Genomic DNA, 23,881 nt, shown 5'->3' on the forward strand with positions numbered 1-23,881 from the left:
AGTTATTTCATTATTTGCTAATATAATATTATATATATATATATATAATATATATGTTATATATATTATATATATTATATATATATATATGTTATATATTATATATATGTGTGTGTATATATATACATATATACATATATATGTACATGTGTGTATATATATACTTGGTTATCTATTTTACATAGTTCCTCTAGGATAAAATTGGATAATAAAAACACCTCATAAACTCTAAAAATGAATGTCACTAAAATAGTCATTGAATTTCTCACTCGTTAGCAGTTATTAATAGTAGAAATGTCTGCAGAACACTAACATGGTATTTAACATGTTTTCATTTATTGAAAAAATGGAAAATAACATACATCTATCTGAAACTATTTAACAGAGGGGAAAAAGTACCTAATGGAAAAGCAAATCAAACCTAGAAGCACACATGTATATAATGTAACCAGAAATCAAATATAGATTTAATTCAGTGTAAGATTGATTAAACTTATATCTAAAAAATATTTGGAACATGGGGCTAAAGGGAAAACTGTATTTTCATATTAAAGAAGCCAGGATATCAATGAAATATGGACTAGATCCACAAAGAATTGAACAAACTAAGAACTATTTCATAAATTTTCTTATCATTTTATGTCAGTTCAAAAATAAAGTACATTTTTCATTGATCTGATGAAAAATTAATATAACTAAATTTTACTGCTTTTACTACTGAATATTCTGTCCAATATATTACCTTCAGTTTATCACTCTTAAAAGCTTTCAATTTCAACTTTCTAATTTCTGATAACACTATATTCTGGATCAGAATAATGAAATTGAATGACAGTTTAATGAAATTAAAATGTATACAAGATATGGTAAGACAATCCATGATTGAATTTGTAGTAGATTCATGGTTTTCAATCCTTTCATTACTCACCCTTTCACTATTTTTCCATATATTTATCTATGGTTTAGAATTCTTTTGTCTCCCCACTGCCATGCAATTAGCATTTCTGTCTTTCATAGAAGTACTACAGAAATTTATCCCAATGTCACATCTGATGCTGCAGTTGAATACACAGTCATGGGGGGAAGAATCTTCATATTGCATCATAGGTTTTTTTTTTCTTGTAAGTTGAAATTTGAAGTATTATGGCCATCATTTTAAAAACAAACTACCTGAAAATCCATAAATTGATGGCAGGTAGAAAGGGAACACTGGAGGAAAAAAGGCAAAATGGAGATGATTCTTATATTTTTATTGTTTCTATAGTAAATTCATTAATTACTAATTGACTTCAGTCATCCAGCAGCACCAGAATAATCTCTTTTCTTTGTAGTACAATGTGAAATACTTTGAAAGATGTATTTGCTGGCCAATTAGGCAGATGCCTTTGGGGATAAACCTGCTCAGGCCTGAGGTGCTATGGTACACCTCATACTATTGAAAGGTAAAGTTTAAATGGAAACATGATAATGAATATACACCTGAAATATAATAGTCATTAAAATAAAAGAGAGCATCAGATTTTCTCACCTTCTTAAAAGTATCTTGCTATAAAGGATGAATATGTAAAATTTAAACTCTTTAATATCCATATAAATTTCTCAGATCCTTAAATGTGGTATTAATTTGATTCTGTTTTTCATACATTAAACTTTTTTGTTAAAACATGACTTAATTATATGGCTTCTAAAATAAAAATGTATGGTTGGTGAAAATCGAGTACAATTATATTTGGGATTTTGTTACATTGTAAAATAGGTATGGGATGATTTATTACACTGATAATATATAATGCAGTTAGTTAGCTTGTTTGCAACTTAAACCCAAGTGGTTTTAGTTATTAAAATTAATTCAAAGACAGTTTAGTGATCAATGGGAAATAACTTATGAATTTTAGCTTGTCGTGCTATTGTGGCATACCATATCCCAAACAAACTGTCATAAAATAAATTTTTGTGATTCGCTATACTTCTTTTATGATATACTATATTATCTGCAATATATTATTCAGCACAGGAGAACCACAATTTTTTTTTTAAAATAGTTATAGGAATAGTCAGCAAATGACACAATGAAAGAAGTGACACAGAGCTAAATAGACATAAATTTTAAAAAAGAAAGAAAGAAAAAATGGAGCAAAATATTTAGATTGATGGACCAGAGGGAAAGAAATGAAAAAGGAAAAGAGAATACTGAGTGACCCTAGTACATAGCATAGTCAATGAAAATGTCATTTGTATGTACATTCACATACACATACAAGATTTACTTAATCTTCCTTGTTTCCTTTTGATGAACTATATCCAAATTAGGTATCATTTTAATTCTGGCAATTTTCAAAGATTAATCATACAGCAATATCCAAATTAAGTAGCACAGGTAAACAGAAATTATAGCTATCAGCCTACACCCAGAAAATCCAATGATTTAAAGGTCCCTGTTGAAATTTTTCACACAAAATAAAAATACTTCAGACAAAATTTAGGCTTCTCATATATTATTTCTCACCACCAAAAATCATACTAATCTTGTTGGTCAGTTCAACTATGCCATGTGCACTAAAATCTTGTTACCTAGAAAAGTAACATTAGGCTAAATTAGGGTATACTTAGCTCATTTACCTGCCATTTTCCAAGAATTAAAGTTTCTTGTTTCTTATTTCTATGCTTTTAAAATAAGTTATAGCTTTGATTTGAAAGGAGATAATTATTCAGCTTCTAGTCTAGCTAAGAGATCTAGAGCCCTTTAGACTGATATATTCTATACCATCTTTCTTTTACTGGTATTTTGTTTGATACGTGTGTGTTTTTAAAAGAACCACCTCTAGCTTTATCATTTCTTATTGACTTATGAAGGTTTTGTGAAGGTTTAAGAAGAGATTTTTATTACTACCAGTTTTTTAACAAGTAAAATCAGTTTTGTTAATTAAAATGAAAGGGAAGTGCCTGGCTAAAAAAATAGTATTCTACTCAAGTCTTATGATCTCTATCATAATGAGATTTCTTTTAAACTTAAGGAAGGAAAAAAAAAGTAATTGAATTCAGACCAATATCAAAAGGGCATTTCATCAATATAAGAGATTAATTAGATGCATGGATAGACAACATTAATGATATAGAAAAATTATTTTCATTTCAATTTTGTTAGAGGAGTCAAATTGGTTTTTATGACATTTCAATTTTTAATAGCCCAGTTTAGATACTTATTGAAGATTTAAAATGGTTCTCTCCTTAGTTAAATATAAGATTCCATTCTGAATTAAGATGTTGTATTTTCCAGATACAATACCATTGAAACAGCATTTTACCAATAAGCTACTTAGAGAGAACTGGCATTTTCAAAAGTTAAAAAATTTTTTTTCTAAAATTCTTGTCCTTAGACATCAAAGTATATGAAGTGCAAAGATATATCTAATGACAATATCACCAGTGAAAAACAATCAGTTTAGCTTGGTGAATAAGTGAATATACATACAAACACACATACATCTTAACATACCTTACCTGGAAAGAGGCTTTATTGAACATAGCTGTAAAATGATCATTTCAGATGAATTACTTAATTTGCACAAACATTTCTACAGAATTGAAAGAAATATTAAGCCTTGTCATTGTTTCACTACATCTTGTTGTGCTTTTTATATTTATATTTTCAAATGTTAAATCTTAATATGTATATCCCAATTATTTGCATAATCAGTTTTTAACCCTGGGGCATTATCAATATATATTAATGATAACAATAATAATGATGATGATACTCTTCTTTAGACAGAAGTCTTTTTAAATGAAGTTAAAAGCTGAAATAATTTAAGGAAAAAGGTCATCAAGTTTCATAACCAACAAATATAAGGGAAATTTACAATACATAGGAAAACTGGCTGGTTTGTCCTGGTAGCTCAAACTGGTAATGGTTTGTCCTCAGGTAGCTCAAAATCATTTTTACAGAATTTTTTTTTTGTAAAAGTATTTGTATGTTTTAAATGTTGATAAAATAATAAAATACTATTTCACAATCTGCACAGAGTCTGACTAAAGGGCAGAGGCATATTACCCTTAGTAATTAGAATAAAGACATTTTTCAGTTCCAGTGTTGCTGTAGAGTTTCTATATACTGTGATCACAAACACTTTCCTTTTCCCTCAATCAACAAACTAGGAGTTCTAAAGTTAGGGCCAACTTCATTTCAAGTGGACATTAATCAAATCATTTTTTTTATTTTACCACCTAATATTTTAAATAACAATCTTTTGCTCTGATTGATCCACTTAATAAAGGGGGGTGGGGAGTGTTGTTCCCATGTCCAGTATCAGTGGAAGCTATTTTCTAATGGATAATAAGCTGAAAGGCCATGGCTGTCTAGCTGGTTAAACAAATATCTCATCTGAAAGGGCTTACGAAGCAACTTAGGTTCTTTCTTCTCCAGAAGTGGCATTTTGTTTTCTTGCCTCTAATTACATTTAGCCTCTGTAGTTTGTTTATAAAATAGTTTTACACAAACCACTCTTAGCAGTGCAAGCTTCTGTGTTGAAAAATTTTCAGGCTTGTTTCATTGAAGGCACTTGGTTTCCATGGCAATTTTATAAAAGATAGTGGTTTGGTTTCTTCATTGGAACAGATGACTTAGTTGGGATGTTCAAGTGGCCGCAAGCAAATTCCGATAAGCCTGTGTAATACGTAAGCCCAGGTTTCACATCCTGGATAATAATGCATGCAAAAAGAGACAGCATACAGTTATCTAGCTTAGCCATGGGGGAGGGGGAAAAGAGGATGGGGAAAGGACATGAATGTCTTAAAAAGCTCTGAGTTAGGGTAATTTTCAAGAAAAAGTAACAGCCAAAGGCAAAAGGGCCTACATTTACTTAATTCTCTACTAAAAGCCTTCTTGAAGGGAAAATAAATGCCAGCTCTTCACATACCCTGTTTACTATGAGGTTTTTGTTGGCAGGCCATTAGGTTTCCAAGGTAACAAGCAAACTATTCTTTTGAAACAAAACCAGTCATGACTTTGTGCTTTGACAAGGATTTCTTTCTATAGCTCTTTTTTTTTTCCCAGAGTTTAACCAGATGAAACTGTATTCTTATTAGCCAGGAGAGCCCCTGAAGGTAGGTCTCTTCTTTATTCATGACAAGATCACCTTTCATATGTAGTTTGGAATAAATTATGCTCCCATGATGTTTTTATCCCCAGTGCTATTTTTTTGTTTGTTTGTTTTGTTTTGTTTTGGAGTCTGTAGTCAGTGGAGGAATCTTTGGTAGTTTGTTTTTAAATGTCCATTTACAAAGACTCTTTCTTCATGTCAGTGCTTGGTGAATCTTTTATAGCCTCTGCCAGAATAAGGTCACCTTCGAGGATTTAAGATAGAGATGAGGACGACAGCTGGGAAAAGCCATATATGTACTAAAATGCCAACAGCGCCATCAACTGAATCTAAAGATAAAGAAAATAAATACCAGAACAGAAGTAGAATTAGCTTTTCAGAGACATACACAATAAAATTTTAGTGCACTAAGGAAAATGAAAACTGGGACAAGAAGACCATTTAAAAAATGTGTGTGTGTGTGTATGTGTGTGGTGTGTGTGTGTGTGTGTGTGTGTGTGTGTGTGTGTGCATGTATGTGTACTTTATCTGGAAGGACTTTGCCATGACAGAGGATGTAGGAAATAAAAATTGTATTATGCTTATTTGTTTTCATCTCAAGTAAAATTTTTATCTCTACTTCAGCTCAGTACATAAGCCTCAACAATTATATTCTAAGCAACATTTCACAAAACAGCATATAAATTTGAATCATGTAAGTAGATATATATTTCTAGAAAACTAAACAGTGTATCTACTAGATGATAACTTGAGAATTTCTCATTTGAGAATTGTAAATTCAAATTTGTATGATCGTATATGAAATTTTGCTTAGAATTTAATTGTCTAGGTTTATGTACTGAGCTGAAGTAGAAGTAGAAGTTTTATTTGAGATGAAAACAAACTAGCTCAGGGCAAATATCCAGAAATCCCTAGAAAGTTCAGCATTTTTCCAAGCCTCATTTTTTTCAATAACTTTAAGGTCATCTAACAGGAAGACTGCTTGCTCTACTCCATGTCGGTTTTTTACAGAGAGGGAAATTTGCATCCTTTTTCCTTCTTAACTATTTTTAAAATGTATCAACAATTTATATCCATATTAATAACTTTTTATTGTCTATGGGAAATTATCTGACTTCAGATCCCATACTCCTCTGGGCAAGGGCAATTATACCAATCAACATATGAACCGATCAATATTCATTAAACACCTACTATATATAGGCACATATTCAAGGAATGAAAAAAATCTCTACTCATGACGAGCTTACATTCTAATTGGGGAGAGAAATACAGGTAAAGGTATACAAAGCATAAATATAATATTAATAAAAAGAAAAAAAGAAAAAGAAATTAAATGCAAGGTAGTTTAGGAGAGAGATCACTAAAGTGGGATGAATCAGGAAAGGCATGTCAAAGATGGTGTTTGAGCCGAACCTTAAAGACTCCATGAGGCAGAGGTTTGTGGGATGGCCACTGCAAAATTAAGGGGATAAGAGATGGAGTGTCTTTTGTAAGGAATAAAGAAAAGACCAATTTGGCTGGAATAGAGAATATAGGAAGGGAAATAATATGCATTGAAACTGGAAAGTTAGACTGGAGGCAGGTAGTGATGATATTTAAAAGTTAGAGGGAGGAGTTTATGTTTTATCTTTGAGGAAATAAGGAGATACTGGAGTTGGCTGAGCAGAGGAATGACAAGATCAGATCTACATTTAAGGAAAATTGTTTTGACAGCAGTATATAGAATGGATTGGGGCAAGGAGAGACAAAGAAGGGAGACCAATTAGGAGGCTGTCACAATAATCTAAGTGAGAGGTGACCTGAACTGCTATGTTGAATGCAGAGAAGGGTTGGATGCAAAAGATGTGAAGATAGAAAAAACGTTTGGCAAATGACTGGATTATGAGTTGAGGGAGAATGAGGAGGCCAGGATAATGTTGAGATTACAAATCTGAAAGACTAGATAAATTGTGGTACCTTTGCCAGTAAAAGAAGTTTGGAATAGGGGAGAGTTTAGGAGGAAGTAGTGGAGAATTTAGAAGGAAAGATGAATTTGGTTTTGGATATGTAGTTTTTGATATCTATTGATGGTGGCATTAAAGTTCAGGAGAAACACCAGGATATATACTAATAATCATGATTGCATTTATATATCACTTCAAGGTTTACAAAGTGTTTTACAAATATTATCTTACTTGATCTTCATGATAATCCTGTGGCATAGGTGCTGTTATTATAACACTCATTTAACAAGTGAAGAAACTGAGGCACAGAGAAGTTAAATGACTTGCTCAGAATCACACATCTAGTAAGTGCCTGACTCATGTAAACCCATATCTAGCAATCTATCTACTAGGTAGTGTGTGTGTGTGTCACTCTAGTTAGCTGTGAGTCATGTGCATATATATTATAGTTAAATCCATGGGAGCTGATGAGATTTCTGAGTGTTAAAGAAGTAAAGAAGAGACCTTAGGATAAAATCCTGGAGAACATCCACAGTTTGAGAACATGATGTGGACAATGACCCAGAAAAGAAGACTGAGAAAGAGTGGCCAGATAGGTCGGAGGTGAATGAGGAAAAGGTATTCAGGATAAAAGATTAGTGAACAATGTCAAATGCAGCACATAGGGAAAGGAAGATTCTGAGAAAAGACCACCAGAAATTGCAATTCAGAGATCTCTATCAACTTTGGAGAGAGTAATTTCAGGTTAGTTATGGGGTTGGAAGCCAGATTATGAAGGATTGGTGAGTGACAGGAGAGGAAGTGGAGGCAAAGAATGTAGACAGTTTTTTTTTTTAAAAGAGTGGCTGAAAAGGAAAAAATGATATAGGATGATAGCTTCAGGGGATAGTAGGGTATAGGGAAGCTTTTTTTTAAGAATGAGAATGAGGGGGGCTTGGGCACGTTTGAGGACAATTATGAGAAGTTGAAGTTGAGAGAGAAAAAGAGGGGGAGAGAGAGAGAGACAGACAGAGACAGAGAGAGAAAATATGACAAGGATATGATAAGGTGTATAGGGGATCATATACAAGTGTCAGTCTTGTTAGAGACTGGGGGAATGGAGGAGAGATTAAGGAGAGAAAAAACTGTTTGAAATAACTTCAGTGGAATTAAGTTTGAGAATCAACTAGGGAGGAATAAAAGTGAATCTTGATACAGTGAGAATCCAGTTGAGGTTAAATATTTGGATTTGTAGTGTGCGCAGCCAGAACACTTGTATGACTTTCTCCAGCTTCATTCAGTAGCTCCTGCAAGGTTTGGCAACAACAACACCAACACTAATGATAATAATAATAATAATAATAATAATAATAACAACAACAATAATAATGAGGAGGAGGAGGATGGCTAGCATTATTTATATGGTGCTTATTATGTGCCAGGAACTGTGCTAAATATTTAATGAATATTATCTTATTTGATCCTAGGGTTGTTACCCTAGGAGGTAGGTTGCTGCTACCCCCATTTCACAGTTGAGGAAATTGATACAAACAAAGGTTAATTGACTTTCCTGAAGTCACATAGCTAGTAAGTTTCTGAAGCCAGATTTGACCTCAGCTTTTCATGACTCCAGGACTAGTGCTAGGTGCCACCTGTGCCACCAAGCTGCCTCAAGAAAAATAAAGTAGTGATAGGACAAGGGATTCAAGAGCAGAAAAATTGTAAAGGCTAATGATTGAATTGAAGTTAAAAAGGGACAATTATGAAATCAAAATAGGGATGAGAAATTCCTCAGGTATTGAAGAATAGGGGATCTTAGTGATGGTGAAGAAGAGGTATAAGATCAGTGATGAGAAAAGAGAGTAGTAGAATTACAGTAGTTTATGGTCAGATAGAGGAATGTCATAGTTTCTATTTAGGGAAGTGGAATCTTTGTGGGAAGTGGCAAGATCTAGTGTGTGACTATCCCTATAGGTGGCTGAAGAGAACTATAAAGAATTAGATCATGGAGCTTAAGGATGTTGAAGAAATGAGAAGGTAGGGACTTTGAGGAAGCATATATATGGATACAGTAATTTTGAACTCCTGTAGATCACCATCTGAACCCTATTCCTCACCTCCTATCACCAGTTCCATCACCTTCAACCCTCCTATTCTAAAATTTTATCTAAACTTAACCCAACCCTTCCACTGTGCCCTCTGGAATGCCTGTTCCATAGGCAGCAAACTTTCCTTCAGCTTAAACCTTTTTTCCTTGTCCATTTCTTTATCTCATAGCTTTTACTAAACCTTGGCTTCTCTCTGATAACACATCCTCCTTGGTCACTCTTTCCAGCACTTGCTGTACTTTCATTTATCCTCCTTGGTTCACTGGTAAAGACAGGTGAGTTGGAATACTTCTTCCCAATTGCTACTTCCATGTTCTCTTCCTTCTATCACTCAGCAACCTCTCTGTCTTTGAGGTTCATACTATTCATATTTACAATTCAATCAAAATCATGGTAACTGTTGTCTATAGATTGCCAGGTCATTTCCTTTTCTTCCTCATTGAGTTTGATACCTGGTTTACTATTTTACTCTCCTCTTACTCCTGATCTCATCCCTGAGAATTCCAATACATACTGATTTTCCCTCAGATGCCCTAATCATTCAGTTCCTCAGTCTACTCACCTTCAATGAACTACTCCTCTACCTTACCTCAGTCACACACAAAGGTGGCGGTACCCTCAATCTCGCTATCACCAACAAATGTACCACTTCCATGTTCAAGAATTATTAAATCCCCTTATCTGACCAGAATCTATTAGCTTTTCACCTCTCCTTCTGCCTTCCCTTACATAACTCTACTCTTCATTGGCACCATGGCCTCCAGCCTCTGGACTCCTTAATTGTCTCCCATGTCATCTCCCCTGCCCTAGCCACTCTCTCCTCTTCTCCCCATACCGACTCTTTAGTGAAATGATTCAACTCTATACTGCCCTCCTCTCTTGAATCCTTAGCCCACTTTTGTATGATGGATTATACCCAGCCAAGCCTCAGCCATGAATCACTCCTACAATCAACTGTATGTCTAGCAAACTGATAAATTCAATATGTTCAAAACATAATTCATTATATCCCCCCCCAAAAAAAAGTCCTCTTCCTCTTACCTTCCTCATTACTGTAAAGGGCAACACCACCTTCCTATCTTCAGGGTTTCCACCTAGGAATCATCCTGGATTCTTCACTATCTCTCACCTTAGCTGTGGTCAAGATTTATCAATTTCACTTTTGAAATATCTTTAAAAATAGGCTCTCTTCTCTTCTCTGACACTGCTACCACTCTATTGCAGGACCTCATCCTTTCATGTTTTGATTATTGCAATAGTCTGCTAGTGTTTCTACCTGCCTCAAGTCTCTTCCCACACCAATCTATCCTCCATTCAGCCACTAAACTGATTTTCCTAAAATGTAGGTCCAACCATGTTACCGTTCCTCTCAGTAAACTCCAGTGGTTTCCTATTGCCTGGCAGAAGCAAATACAAAATGCTCCATTTGTCATTAAAAGCCCTTCATAAACTAGCCACCTCCACTTTTCCTGATTTCTTTCATAATACTCCTTACTATTGGTCTCCTGGCTGTCCCATGAACAAGACACTCCATCCCTCAGCTCTGGGCATTCTATCTGGCTATTCTCCTTGCCTCAAATGTTCTCTCTCCTCTCCTCTGACCACTGACTTCTTTGGCTTCTTTTAAGTCCCATCCAAAATCCCACTTTCAACAGGAAGCCTTCTCCAACTCCTCTTAATTCTAGTTCTTTCTCTCTGTTCATATTTATTCTGTTAGGGTTTTATATATTTGTTTTCATGTCATCTACTCCATCAGATTGTAAGTTCCTTGAGGGTAGTGTTTAATGCTTAGTAGTGTGCCTGACATATACTATATGTTTTAAAAATGTTTATCAATTGATTGAAGTTACTGAGGAGAAGATTGTGAACCAGGTGCTAAGCTCCTTGGGAAAAGAGGGAGAATAATCTGGCAGTTGATATACTATATTTCCATAGTTTTGATTGGATGGTAAATTTTGATTGAATGGACTTTAAAGGAGGAAAGGTTTCAGGGTAAAGGGGCTAATAAGAAAGTTTGGAAGTCTGAGGGAAAAGAGTAGTCAGACCTGCTCTAGGACCAGTGTGAAAAAGAGAGTGTAAGACAAGGTATAAGTAGACTAGAAAGGATTCCTAGGGATACAGGGTCATCATAGTGGAGCTCAGTGTCAGAGAACTAATATGGAAAGAATGTGAAAGAGGTCCAAGATGAAGGGAAGTTTGGTCATTATGAAATAGGAATTTCAGAAGTTACATACAGTGGAAGGGGTCATTAGGGTGAGATTGGGACATGGGTGAGGTAGCATTGAAGTGGATGAAGATGAGAGAACATGAAGAGGTTTAGGGGAAGGGACAATTTTTCCTTAAATGGCTATTAATTAATTATAGAGATAGGGAGAACAAGAGAACCAATAGGGATAATAGTGGGTGGTAAATGGGCAAGGAGGCTCACCATAGGGGTATTGAAGTGGAATCTGGGCTGAGCCTGGACCTAATGTTTCACCTGGGTGGCTGACAGAAAAGTGGGGAGAAGGGGGGGTTGTCATCACTTAACCCCTGTTGAAGAGACTATAGCCTGGAGAGGATCCAAGTTTAGTCTGCTGGCTGTTGGGTGCAGGTATTTCTGTTCTTTTCTGGGGTGGCTGGTGAGGGTGGGGTTCTACTGGAATGTTAAATAGTATAGATAAGTCAGGCAATAACGTGATACAATTTGAAAGACATGATAAGACCTAACTTTCCTTAACCCCTTTTCCAAATGGCCTGATGACCTGTTACAGTACCTAATTATCTCAAATCAGGATTAGAGCTAGAATAGATCTTAAAGATCAGCTAGTCCATTCTTCTTCTTTTATAGATGAGGTAACGGAGGCATAGAGAAATTAAATGACTTGCCTGACATCATATAAACAGCAACGTTGAGATTCAAACTGAAGGCATCTGACCCTAAATCCACTACAGTAGTCTTTCCATAGCACAAGGCTGCCATTTTTCCATTTCAATCTATTAATAAACATTTATTAAGCACCTAGTATGTGTCAGGCACTATGCTAAGCTCTGGAATTAGACCATTATTTTCAGTAGGTAACTTTTATAATAGCTGTATTTTTAGGGAAAGGTAACACAAACCCATCAATAACAGTTTGATAAGTTGCTAGATTAATTGAACAGAAATAAACATGAAAAACCCTGCAGTAACACAGTAAAGTGGAAAGTGCTTTATTCTCTTATCCAAAATTGGAGTTAGAATCTGTTCTCTTTCTGAGTGGAGAAAAAGTAATGAGAGTCTAAATTAGGTAGGACCTGTGTGAATGGATTAATGAGGTGCTATACGAGAAATGTGAAAATAGATATAAGACTTTACAATTGTTTGGATATGTCGGTGAATGGTGCGGAAACACATTAAGCTACCTAGCCCTACTTGTGCCTTCCCTTTTTAGAAATATAAAGAAGTAAATATTTCTTTAGTAGAAAGCCATTTCTAGATTTACATGAATGAAAAAAGCCTTATTATTGCTTTTAATTAAACTTCTAAGAAAACAATATCATTTAATATCATTCTTATCAAATACCAAGCCAGTTTCGAACCCATCCCAGGTCTCATGATTCTATTCAGCTAAGAAAGGATTGTACCCTGAAGCTATTAGGGTAATGATCACACTAAGAGGAGAAAGTTTTTTTTTTAATTGCACTTAATGGAAGTACTTCCTGAGTTCATTTTTTTCAATGAAGTGGAAAGGATATTCCTTAGAAGGAGTGGTCAAAAAGACATTAAGTAGTTTAGGAAAATGATTTTCCAGTCTGTGAGTTATGCCCACCTTTTAAATGGAATTGTTCTGAGATAGCGATGGAACTTATGGTTAATAATCTTGACTGTGGAACTTTATCTTTGTTTGGGAATATTGTAAATTATTATTCTAAATTTCAAAGCCATGGGGAAACTATCCATTTTAGAATTGGAATTAGTGCAAACAACAAATCCCTTAAAGTAGTTGAATGGTTTAAATTTTCACTGCATACTTCACCAGTTACCACATTTTATATAATAACTTCTTTAAGTGTGAATTTGCATATATGTGACATTTCAGAATTCATTATTTGATTTAATAACATAAACTAATTAACAATAAAATAAACTAATACTAAAAATATAACTAGCTTTAGGTTAACCAGCAAATTGTTTCTAGGATATTTGTGCCCCAAACTCAAAAAGTACAGCTTTTTTTTCTTCAATAGTGAGCATGAGGAGTCAAGTATGATATTGAGGTTTCAGACCGGGGTGGATGGAAGAATACTGGTGCCCTGAATGGTAAAAGAGAATTTTGGGAGAAGGTTAGGGTTTCTTGAGAAAGATAATGAGTTCTTTTTGGAAATGCTGAGATTGAGATGCTTATGGCACATTGAGTTGAAATGTTCAATAGGCAGTGGAATTTCCAGATAGTGTTAGAGCTCAAGAAAGACACTCTAGTTGGATATATAACTCTGGGAGTTATCTACATACAGATGATAAATGAGCCTTTGGTACCTGATGAGATCATCAAATGAGAGTACCTGAAGAGAAAAGATAAAAGGACTTAAGACATCTTGGGGTAAAGCAATAGTTAAGGGTATGACACGAATGAAAATCCAGCAAAGAAGTCTAAGGAGCAGAGAGAATTGCAGAGAGGAAAAGACTGATTCATCTGCTTGTGGTTATCAAATTTCAAATGGAAAAAAGAAATGGCCTGATGAAGTTTCAGCTCAGTGTACTGTTTGAAATATTTCTCTCAGTCCCATTGAAAACTGCCTATCAATAACATTGCATATATGGGTATTAGTCATCATTAAATGGGGGCAAATGGTTTCCTTCCTAAATCAGCTAAATTAGACAATTATGGACTCATAGTTATGTATTTAATTCCAAGCTCAATTGTGCTTTGCCTAGCTGATTGAAATATTTTAAAATATTCATTTAATAAGAGCTATATCTCAAAGCCAGAATACTTTTTCTTTGCCTTATCTCAATAACAGAATTTGGTACTGGAATAAGAAGCATTTCTCCAATTTCTTTAAATTGGTTTTGGTTTTGAAAAATATAACTTTAACTCATGATCAAAAATCCTATCCACCCCTAAGGAAAGAACTGATGGAATCTGAATGCAGATCACAGCATACTATTTTTCACTTTTTGTTTTTGATTCATGTTTTCTTCCACACATAAATACATATGCACTCGTATCATCTTCAAATCAATTCCTTTGGTGCAAGTGCCACTTACTCTTAGTAGTTAGATCTTGTTTTGCACATTCTCCTTCTGAAATTGATACATCATCAATGGCAATATCACCTTCTATACCAGGGCCTCGAATACCTTCAAAGATGAGCTATGGAAGAAAATAAAATGAATTTAATTATACAAGTATTATTGCATAATCAATTTATTATCAGAAATTGTGAATGCAAATTCTTAATTGTCAAATCTTAGGATGTCTTCTTTTTATTGATGTTTAATAAATTATTAATTAGTTACTGGAGACCTAAATTCACATCGGTTCTTATTGGACTTATGAGAAATATTAGCTCTTTTATAGGAGTAGTTCTCCAGTTATTAATAAAGCCAAGTTTCTAGCTCTATCTTTTGATTTTTTTAAAAAAATCTTGATTTCTGGGGAAATAAAACAAGTGGAAGATAATCATTTTCTGAGAATTACAGACTTTGAAATGAATTCTGAATATATTTCCACCAAAAAATAAAATCTTACATATTTCCTTCTCCGGGATTTTAAAAAGTATAATATTTTAAGATGGTTCTCTAGTCTGGAACATCACTTACATGGAGATAGCTCCAATTACAATTTCTACAGACCTGAAAAAAGTAGAAGTACAGATGTATTGAGAACTTTGTCACAAATAGAAAAATATCTGGTTGACCAGGTTGCATTAACTCAGGAAGAAATGTTCTACTTCCAAGTTAATTAACTCAGAAACTCCTTCATCTGATCCTACTCCTTTTTTGTTCCATCTTTCTCTCTCCTTTATTACCCATAATACTTATCTTTGTCTTCACTGTGTCCTACAGTTCTTTTCCAGGCCATCATCACTTCACTGTGTACACTGTCCTGCCTTTCCAACAAATTAATATTACATCATCTTAACTTGGTCCTCATTCCAATAAGGCAATCCCTTTACACATTCCTGATAGACTCACTTTCCTTCTTGTTACAATGGCTAATCCCAAACTTTTAATCCCCCTTTAAGGGCCCCACTTTACCCTCTCCTCCAACTCTTTCAGCTAAGAACCTCAATTCATACTTCAGTGGAAAAAAAAATTGAGGCCATTTGACAAAAGCTCTCTTTTCTTCCCTCCTTACTTCACATCACTCAGGTGTCTTTCCTGATTATTTCCTCTTTTTCCCTTGTCTCTCATGAAAAGGTGGCTCTTCTCTTTGCTAAGACACTTGTTATTAACTTTTATAAGTACCTGTGATACATTCCAATGATTTTCCTAGCATTCCATCATCACTTTACTGCATTTTTTTCCAGCGGATTCTCCCCTATTCATTTTTCTAATCTTCAATTCCTCCCTACCTCCTAGCTTCTTCCATGAAGCCTACAAAAACACTCATATATCTTTATCTCTCAAAAATCCCTTTGTTAGTTATTTTCCTATAAGTGTTTTCCCCTCAACTCCTTGAGGAAGCCAAGTATAATCAATACCTCCACTTCATTTTCCACCACTAAGTTCTGAATTCTCTGCAATCTGACTTCAAAACTTCATAATTGAATGAAAACTGTTCTCTCCAAAGTCACCAATGATCTTTCTTTAAAATACAATTTTAATCACGTATGTTGTTTTAACATTATCAAAATTGCTCCCTACTTTTCTCCTCCTCATTCTTCCCAGAGAGTCATTTCATATGACAAATAGAATTTTTAAAGGAAGAAAATTTTAAAAAAAATAGCAAAGCCAATCAATACATAGAAAAACTCTGAAAATTTCTGTAATGTTCCGCTCTGGTGGTGTTCCAATCTCTGCAAAGAAATGGATTATACTAATCTTTAAAGGACAACTAGTACCAAAAGAAAACATTCTTAGTATACTCAATGAGACAAATATAGACCCAACCCCCAAATTAGGAAAAGATAAAGCAAAGCACAACTGTATAAAAATATCATTAATTCTTTGAGGTCTTGCTTATTATGTTCACTTTCAATTGTTTTGTTGTTTTTGTTCTTTGCATTTACATTGTTGTAGTCATTGTTTTGTTGTTTCTGCTTAATTTACTTTGCATCAATTTATTTAAGTCTTCCCTCTACTCATAATATTCAACATTTCTTATAGCACAGTGACATTTTATTAAATTCATGTACTAAAATTTCTTTAGCCTTTCCACAATCAGTGAACATCTTTTTTCTCACTTTTTTGCTACCTCAAAAGGTGCTGTTATAAATATTGTGATGTATGTGATCACTTTCTTTATTAGCCACCTTCTTGATTTATTAGCCTACTAGTAGAATCTCAAGGTCAAAGAGTATGGACATTTTAGTTCTTTAGTTTTATAATGTAAATTGCTTTCCAAATGATTGCACTGAGGTACTTTGTAATCCAATCTATACAGATATCCTGTGTTTTGGCATACTGATTCTCACATGTTTTGTGCATTGTGTCATTATATTGAATGAGATTTCCCTATTATTACCTCTTGGACTTTATGATTGTTATAAAGAAATGCTATTAGGTTTTTTTTTTTTAGGCAATGTGTTTAAGTGACTTGCCCAGGGTCACACAGCTAGTAAGTATTATGTATCTGAGGCCAGATTTGAACTCAGGTCCTCCTGAATCCAGGGCTGGTGCTCTATCCACTGAGCCACCTAGCTGCCCCCCAGAAATGCTATTGTTTTGATGGGTTGATTTGTAGCCTGCAACTTTGCTAAAGCAACAAATTGTCTTACTTAGAATGTCTGATGATTCCCTGGGACATTCTTAAATAGACCATAGCAACCATGTCATTAGCAAATAAACTGGATACATAGGTTCTTATACTTTTCTATACTTCTTTTGATTTTATTATAACTTTGCTTTGTTTACTTTGCCATTTGGTTAATATGATTTTATATTTTCTTTTAAAAATAAGATTGGCTAAAGGTTTACTAATGTTATTAATTTTTTTCAAAGAACTAACTTTTAGTTTTATAATTTCTACAGTCTTTTATTTCCAACGTTTTTTATTTCCAATTATTTCTTAATATTTTAATACATCCTATTTTTTATTTATTTTGGGTTTGATTAGTTGCTTTTGTCCTTTAATTTTAAATATACATATCTAATTTGTTAACCATCTCCTTTTATATTTTGTTAATGTGTGCTTTTAGAAATATAATTTTCCTCTGAGAACTCTACTGAATCCCAGAAATTTTAATTCATTTACATCCTTTTAATTTCATTTCACACAATTATCATTTTTATGATTTGTTCTTTGACTCCTCTCATTATTTAGAATTCCATTATTAAATCTTTATTTGAGTCTATGTCTCAATGTTGTGTATACTCTGAAATTATTATTATTTTTATTGTGTTAGGATATGCTTACTATTTCTACCTTTTTACATTTATTTGCAATGTTATTATGCATAAACATGATAATTTTTGTAGAAGCTCTACATGATGCTGAGAAATATAGTCTTTACCAGTCCCTTTAGCAGATGCCATAAGTCTTTTAGCTCTAGTTTTTTTTCCAGAAATTTGTTCACTTTTATGTTTTCCTTTTCATTTAATTTTCTGTTAAATTTTTCCAAAATTTAGAGAAAGGCATTAAAATATCCTACTATTATTATGTAACTATTTATTCTTGAAACCCATTAAAGATTTCTTCACTGATCTAAATGCCATGATATTTGGAAGAAATTAATTTACCTTAATATTAATTTGTTTACAATTTCTTTCTGCATAAGGAAGTTTTCTTATTGAGCTATGTGTTGTGATTTTTTTGTTTTTGCTTTATCTGATAGTGTGATTGCTACTCTTGAATTTTTTTATTTATCTGATATGTACTAAATTTTTTTCCTGTCCTTTATTTTTATTTGTGTATGGCTTTACTTTTTTAGGCATTTCCCACATTTCTAGATACTGATTGACCTCAGGAAGTCTGATTCTTTTTCTCCTCGGGTAAGATGCTGTGAGTGGAGGCAAAATATACTCACAGACAAAGTAGTATCTTTGACCACCAAATCCTGGAAGATCATACCTATTGTAACATATTCTTTTCTCATTACAAAATCTTCTTATCGTTCTCAATCTTTGAATGTCCTTCAATGGTGTGCCCTCCCAACAATGAATTAAAATTTCCTCTTTTCTCCTTTTTTTTCAGTCACTCCCTTTTCAACTTTGTCTATTCTCCTGGAACTCTTCTTCCTCTGAGGAATTACAAGAGTAATTTGACTTGATCAGAATACATCACCAATTCCCCTCCATATTTGATCTTCCATGTCTGTTTTTATACAACCTCTCATTCTGCAACTTAGTCCTACAAGAAACAATAATTTACCTGGAGGTAGTATTGGAGGGAAAATGGCATAATTTAGTATGTGATTTAGGCCTATTTCCCCACCAATATTTATTCTATTTAAGTTTTGCTTTCATCATTATCTCCTTGTGCACATTTAGAAAGAAATATCTTTTCTTTTTTTTTTGCTTTTTGGTTAGGCAATGGGGTTAAGTGACTTGCCCAGGGTCACACAGCTAGTAAGTGTTATATGTCTGAGGCCAGATTTGAACTCAGGTCCTCCTGAATCCAGGGCTGGTGCTCTATCCACTACACCACCTAGCTGCCCCTGAAAGAAATATCTTAATAGATATATTTTTTTAATTTTTTGTAGTTGTTTTAACCTCATAGGTGTCTCTCTTCTAGCTTTTTCCCATTTCAGTAATCTCTAGAGGCAGAGTGAAGATGGCAGAGAAAAGACATAGACTTGTCTCCTGAGCTCCTCCAAGTTTGACTGCAAACAGCTTTAAAATAATGCATCTAAATGAATTCTCTAGCAGCAGAACCCATGAAAGAATGAGGTGAAACATTTTTCCTGCCCAATCCAGCTTAAAAGTTTAGTAGGAAAGGTTTGTACTACCAGGGTGAGAATGGAGTTCAGTTTAGCACAAGTAACACCCTGGCAAGACAGCAGCAGGTTTTGGAGGCAACTGAATTGACAACAGTGGCTTTTGGAGCTCTCAGCCCACAGATGGTAAGGGACAACTGGTCAGAAGGAGATTAAAAATGCCTTTTTGCTGGCATTGGGTTCAGAACTCTGCTACATTGCCCATACATGGATTCAGGCAGTCCTGAGGAGTAGTTTTGTGGCAAAGAGGAATCCTAGCAAAACAGAGCTTGTGGCTGCAGGGGAATGGGGACTCTGGTCACAGTTCCAGCGTGGAAAAGAGTGACTATGGTCAGTCACTCAGAGACCAGAGCACAGGCCAGGAGAGGAGTAAATACACCTCTCCCTGGATCATACGAACTTGGAAGAACTTAAAACTTAAGGATCTCCACAATTAGCACTGAAAACAGCTGCACAAAAAAAAATACTCAAGCTCAAGAAAGAGCCCCCTCCACTCCAAAGCAGAGCTCAACTTTAATATAAAGCTAAAAGTCAAGAAATAGGCTGGAAGAATGAACAAGCAAACAAACAACGAAAAAGGAACCTGACCATAGAAAGTTACTGTGGTGACAGGGAAGATGAAAATACATTAATCAGAAAGCAACAAAGTCAAAACTGACGCATCCAAAACCTCAAAGAAAGATGTGAATTGGTCTCAGGCCAAAAAAAAAAAAAGACTTCCTGGAAGATCTCAAAATAGATTTAAAAAAATTAAATAAGAGAAGCAGAGGAATAATTCAGAAAAGAAATGAGTGTGATGCAACAAAATCATGAAAAAGAGTCAACAGCTTGACTTTTAATTTCAAAAAAATTAAATAAAAAATACTGAAGAAAATAATACCTAAAAAAAGAGAATAGGCCAAATGGTAAAAGAGGCACAAAATTCAATGAAGAAAATAAACATTTTACAAAACAGGACTGGCAAAGTGGAAAATGAAAAATAAATCCGCTGAGGAGAAGAATTCCTTAAAAAGCAGAATTGGCCACATGGAAAAAATGTACAAAAATTCACTGAAGAAAAGAACTCCTTAAAAAGCAAAACTAGTTGAATGGAAAAGGAGGTGCAAAACCTCATTGAAGAAAATAATACCTTAAAATTATAATTGGGCAAGTGGAAGTTAATGACTGCATGAGACTTGAAGAAACAATAAAACAAAATAGAAAGAATGAAAAAATAGTAGAAAATGTGAAAAATCTCTTTGGAAAAACAAATGATTTGGAAAATAGATTAAGGAGAAATAATTTAAGAATTATTAAACTACCTGAAAGCCCTGATAAAAAAAAAGCTTACATATCATCTTTCAAGAAATTATCAATGGAAACTACCTTGACATCCTAGAATGAGAAAATAAAATAGAAACTGAAAGAATCCACCAATCATCTATTGAAAAAGATCCCCAAATAAAAACTCCCAGTAATATTATAGCCAAATTCCAGACTCTGTGGTGGAGAAAATATTGCAAGAACCCAAAAGAAACAATTCATATTTCACAAAGGCACAGTCTGGTTAACACAAATTTTAGGAGCTTCTATATTAAAGGATTGGAGGGGTTGGAATATGATACTCTGGAAGACAAAGAAGCTAAGATTACAACCAAGAATGACCTACCCAGCAAAACTGAGTATAATTCTTTGGAGGAAAGAATAAATATTTAATAAAATAGAGAGCTTCTAAGAATTCTGGAAAATGAATGAAAAGACTGGAGCTGAATAGAAAATTTGACTTTCCAATACAAGACTCAAGAGAAGGATAAAAAGGTGAACATGAAAGAGAAATAATATGGGATTCAATAAGGTTAAACTGTTTACATTCCTATGTAGGAAGATACTCGTAACTCCTAAGAACTTTATCATTATTAAGGCAGTTAGGAGTATACATAGACAGAGGTAATGGGTGTGAGTTGAATATGATGAAATGACATCTAAAAAAATAAAATGAATAGGTAAGAAAGAGGAATAGATTGGGAGAAGGGGGAAGGGAGCGATAGAATGGAGTAAATTATCTCACATGAAAGCAGTGTGAAGGTACTTTTATAATTGAAGGGAAGATGGTGGCGGGGGATAGTGGACAACACTTGAACCTTATTTATTATTAAGGGTATTTGTTCTGTGAAATTTGGATTCAGTCAAAGGACTTCACTTGAGGACCTAGAGGGCCCCATCTGGTTTCAAGGCTGCAGGTTCCCCACCAGTAAGCTAGATGCTCTCAGAAAAACCTGGAGAGACTTACATGAACTGATGCACAATGAAATGAGTAGAACGAGGAGAATATTGTACACAGTAAGAGCAATATTATAAGATGACCAACTGTGAGTGACTTAGATAGTCTAAGGAATACAATGGTCCAAGAAAGCTCCAAAGGACTTATATTGAAAAATGTTATCCATTCCCAGAGAAAGAACTGATGGATTCTGAATACAGATTAAAGCATACTTTTTAAAATTTTCTTTATTTTTCTTGGGTTTTTACTTTGGTCTATGTTTTCTTTTAAAACATGACTTTTATGGAAATGTTTTGCATGATTACACATGTATAAAATATATCAAATTGCTTGCCTTCTCAATGAAGGGGGTGAGGAGGGAAAGAGATAATTTGGAACTCAATTTTTAAAATGAATGTTGAAATTGTTTTTATGTGTAATTGGAGAAAATAAAATATTAAGTAAAATAGATTAAAAAAAGAAAAGAAAACTCCAAACAGGGTGGTCACAAAGAACTACACATGACTGAAAATTACTGAACAATAACCATAACCATTAACTGGGAAATGGCTGAACAAAGCATATAGTAATGATAATATTGTATGATGATCAACTGTTGATGACTTAGCTATTTCATCAATACAATGATCCAAGACAATTCTAAAGGACTTATGTTAAAAAAAATGCTAAGAAATGATGGAGTCTGAATGCAAATCAAAGAACATTTTTTCAACTTTATTTATTTTCTTGTTTTATTGGGACTGTCTATGTTTTCTTTTATAACATGACTAATATGGAAATATGTTTTGCAGGACTGCACATGTATAACCTATATCAAATCGCTTGCTTTCTGCGTGAAGGGGGTTGAGGGAAAGGAAGGGAAATAATTTGGAAATCAACACTTTAAAAAATAAATGACAAAAATTGTTTTTGCATGTAATTAGGAAAAAATTAAAAAATAGTAATTTAAAACAATCTCTATTGGTGGTAGCTTTACTTAACTTTGTTGAATTTCTGTTGTTTAGAATGTTTGCAAATTGAATGACCTTATGTCTGTTTTTCTTGTAGGAATGATTTAAATACCTCTCTTTTATTTAATATAATCAACTTCTTTTTCACTGATGCTTGGGTTCAAGTTTCCAAGATGTAATTTTAAATTGCATATTTTCTCCCTTCCTCCCACCCCTTTCCCACTCACCGAGAAGACAAGCAACATGAAATCAATTATTTGTGTGAAGTCGTGCAAAATATATGTCTATATTAGTAATAAGGAAGGAAGGAAAGAAGGAAGAAAGGAAGAACAAAACAAACAAAAAGAAGATGTTTTTACTTCAATTTGAACTCAGAATTCACCAATTCTTTCTCTGGAGGCAGAAAGCATTTTTTACATATAATGAGCCCTTTCAAATTGCCTTGGAGCACTGCACTGATCAGAGTAGACAAGTCTTTCTTAGTTAATCATCATTACACCATTACTGTTACTGTGTACAATGTTCTCCTGGTTTTGCTCACTTCACTTTGTATTAGTTCATGTAAGCCTTTCCAGGTTTTTCTTTTTTTTTTTAATTTTTTCAGGTTTTTCTGAAAGCATACTGCTCTCCATTTCTTATAGCATAATAGTATTCCATCATAATTATATACCACAACTTGTTCAGACATTCTCCAGTTGATAAGCATCCCTTCAATCCTCAATTCTTTCCCACTAAAAAAAAAAAGTGCTATAAATCTTTTTTGTACATAAAGGTCTTTTTCTTCTTTTTAAATTTCTTTGGGGGACAGGTCTAGTAGTGATACTGCTAGATCAAAGAGTATGCAGTTTTGTAGCCCTTTGGCCTTAGTTCCATATTGTTGTCCAAAATGGTTGGATTAGTTAGTACTTCACCAATAGTTCATTAGTGAACTTATTTTCCCTCCTATCCCCAGCATCTGTCATTTCTAATAGGTGTGAAGTGGCACCTCAGAGTTGTTGGCCTTTCTCTAATCAACAGCGATTTAGTTTATACGGTTATAGATAGCTTTGATTTCTTCATCTGAAAACTGCCTGTTCATATACTTTGACCATTTAACAATTGAACAATGGCTCTTATTTTTATAAAATTGGTTCAGTTCCCTTTATATTTGAGAAATTAGCACATTATCAGAGAAACTTGCTTTAAAATGTTTTGATATGGTACTTTTTAGTAAAATGTAGTTTCCTTGATTATCTCTTCAGTTAGGTCTAATTTTGCTATTCCTTTGTCTGAGATCATGATTATTATCCCTGCCACTTCAGCTGAAGCATAATAGACTCTGTTCAAGCTCTTCATTTCAACTCTTTGTATGTATTTCTGCGCTAAGTATGTCTTCTGCACAGAATATACTGTTGGATTCTGGTGTCCAATCTATTCTGCTATCCACTTCTAGTCTACAGGTTAGTTTATCCCATTCACATTCAGTTATAGTCCTTAA

General features: G+C 33.9%; 1 protein-coding gene across 1 annotated transcript in view; it reads right to left on the reverse strand.

Moving 5' to 3' along the window:
- Positions 1-252: 252 nt before the first annotated feature.
- The window catches only part of MDGA2 (MAM domain containing glycosylphosphatidylinositol anchor 2), a 754,553-nt gene continuing 730,924 nt past the window's right edge, over positions 253-23,881 (reverse strand). Inside the window, exons 16-17 of the mRNA XM_021004762.2 lie at positions 14,363-14,468; positions 253-5,428 (exon numbers count right to left, since the gene is read on the reverse strand). Coding sequence (XP_020860421.1) covers positions 5,340-5,428; positions 14,363-14,468 — 195 coding nt within the window. The 3' untranslated portion in view covers positions 253-5,339. The remainder of the gene's footprint in view (positions 5,429-14,362; positions 14,469-23,881) is intronic.

The sequence above is a fragment of the Phascolarctos cinereus genome, unplaced genomic scaffold (genome assembly GCF_003287225.1).
Source record: "Phascolarctos cinereus isolate Bilbo 61053 unplaced genomic scaffold, phaCin_HiC Scaffold_3;HRSCAF=262, whole genome shotgun sequence".
Classification (NCBI taxonomy): domain Eukaryota; kingdom Metazoa; phylum Chordata; class Mammalia; order Diprotodontia; family Phascolarctidae; genus Phascolarctos; species Phascolarctos cinereus.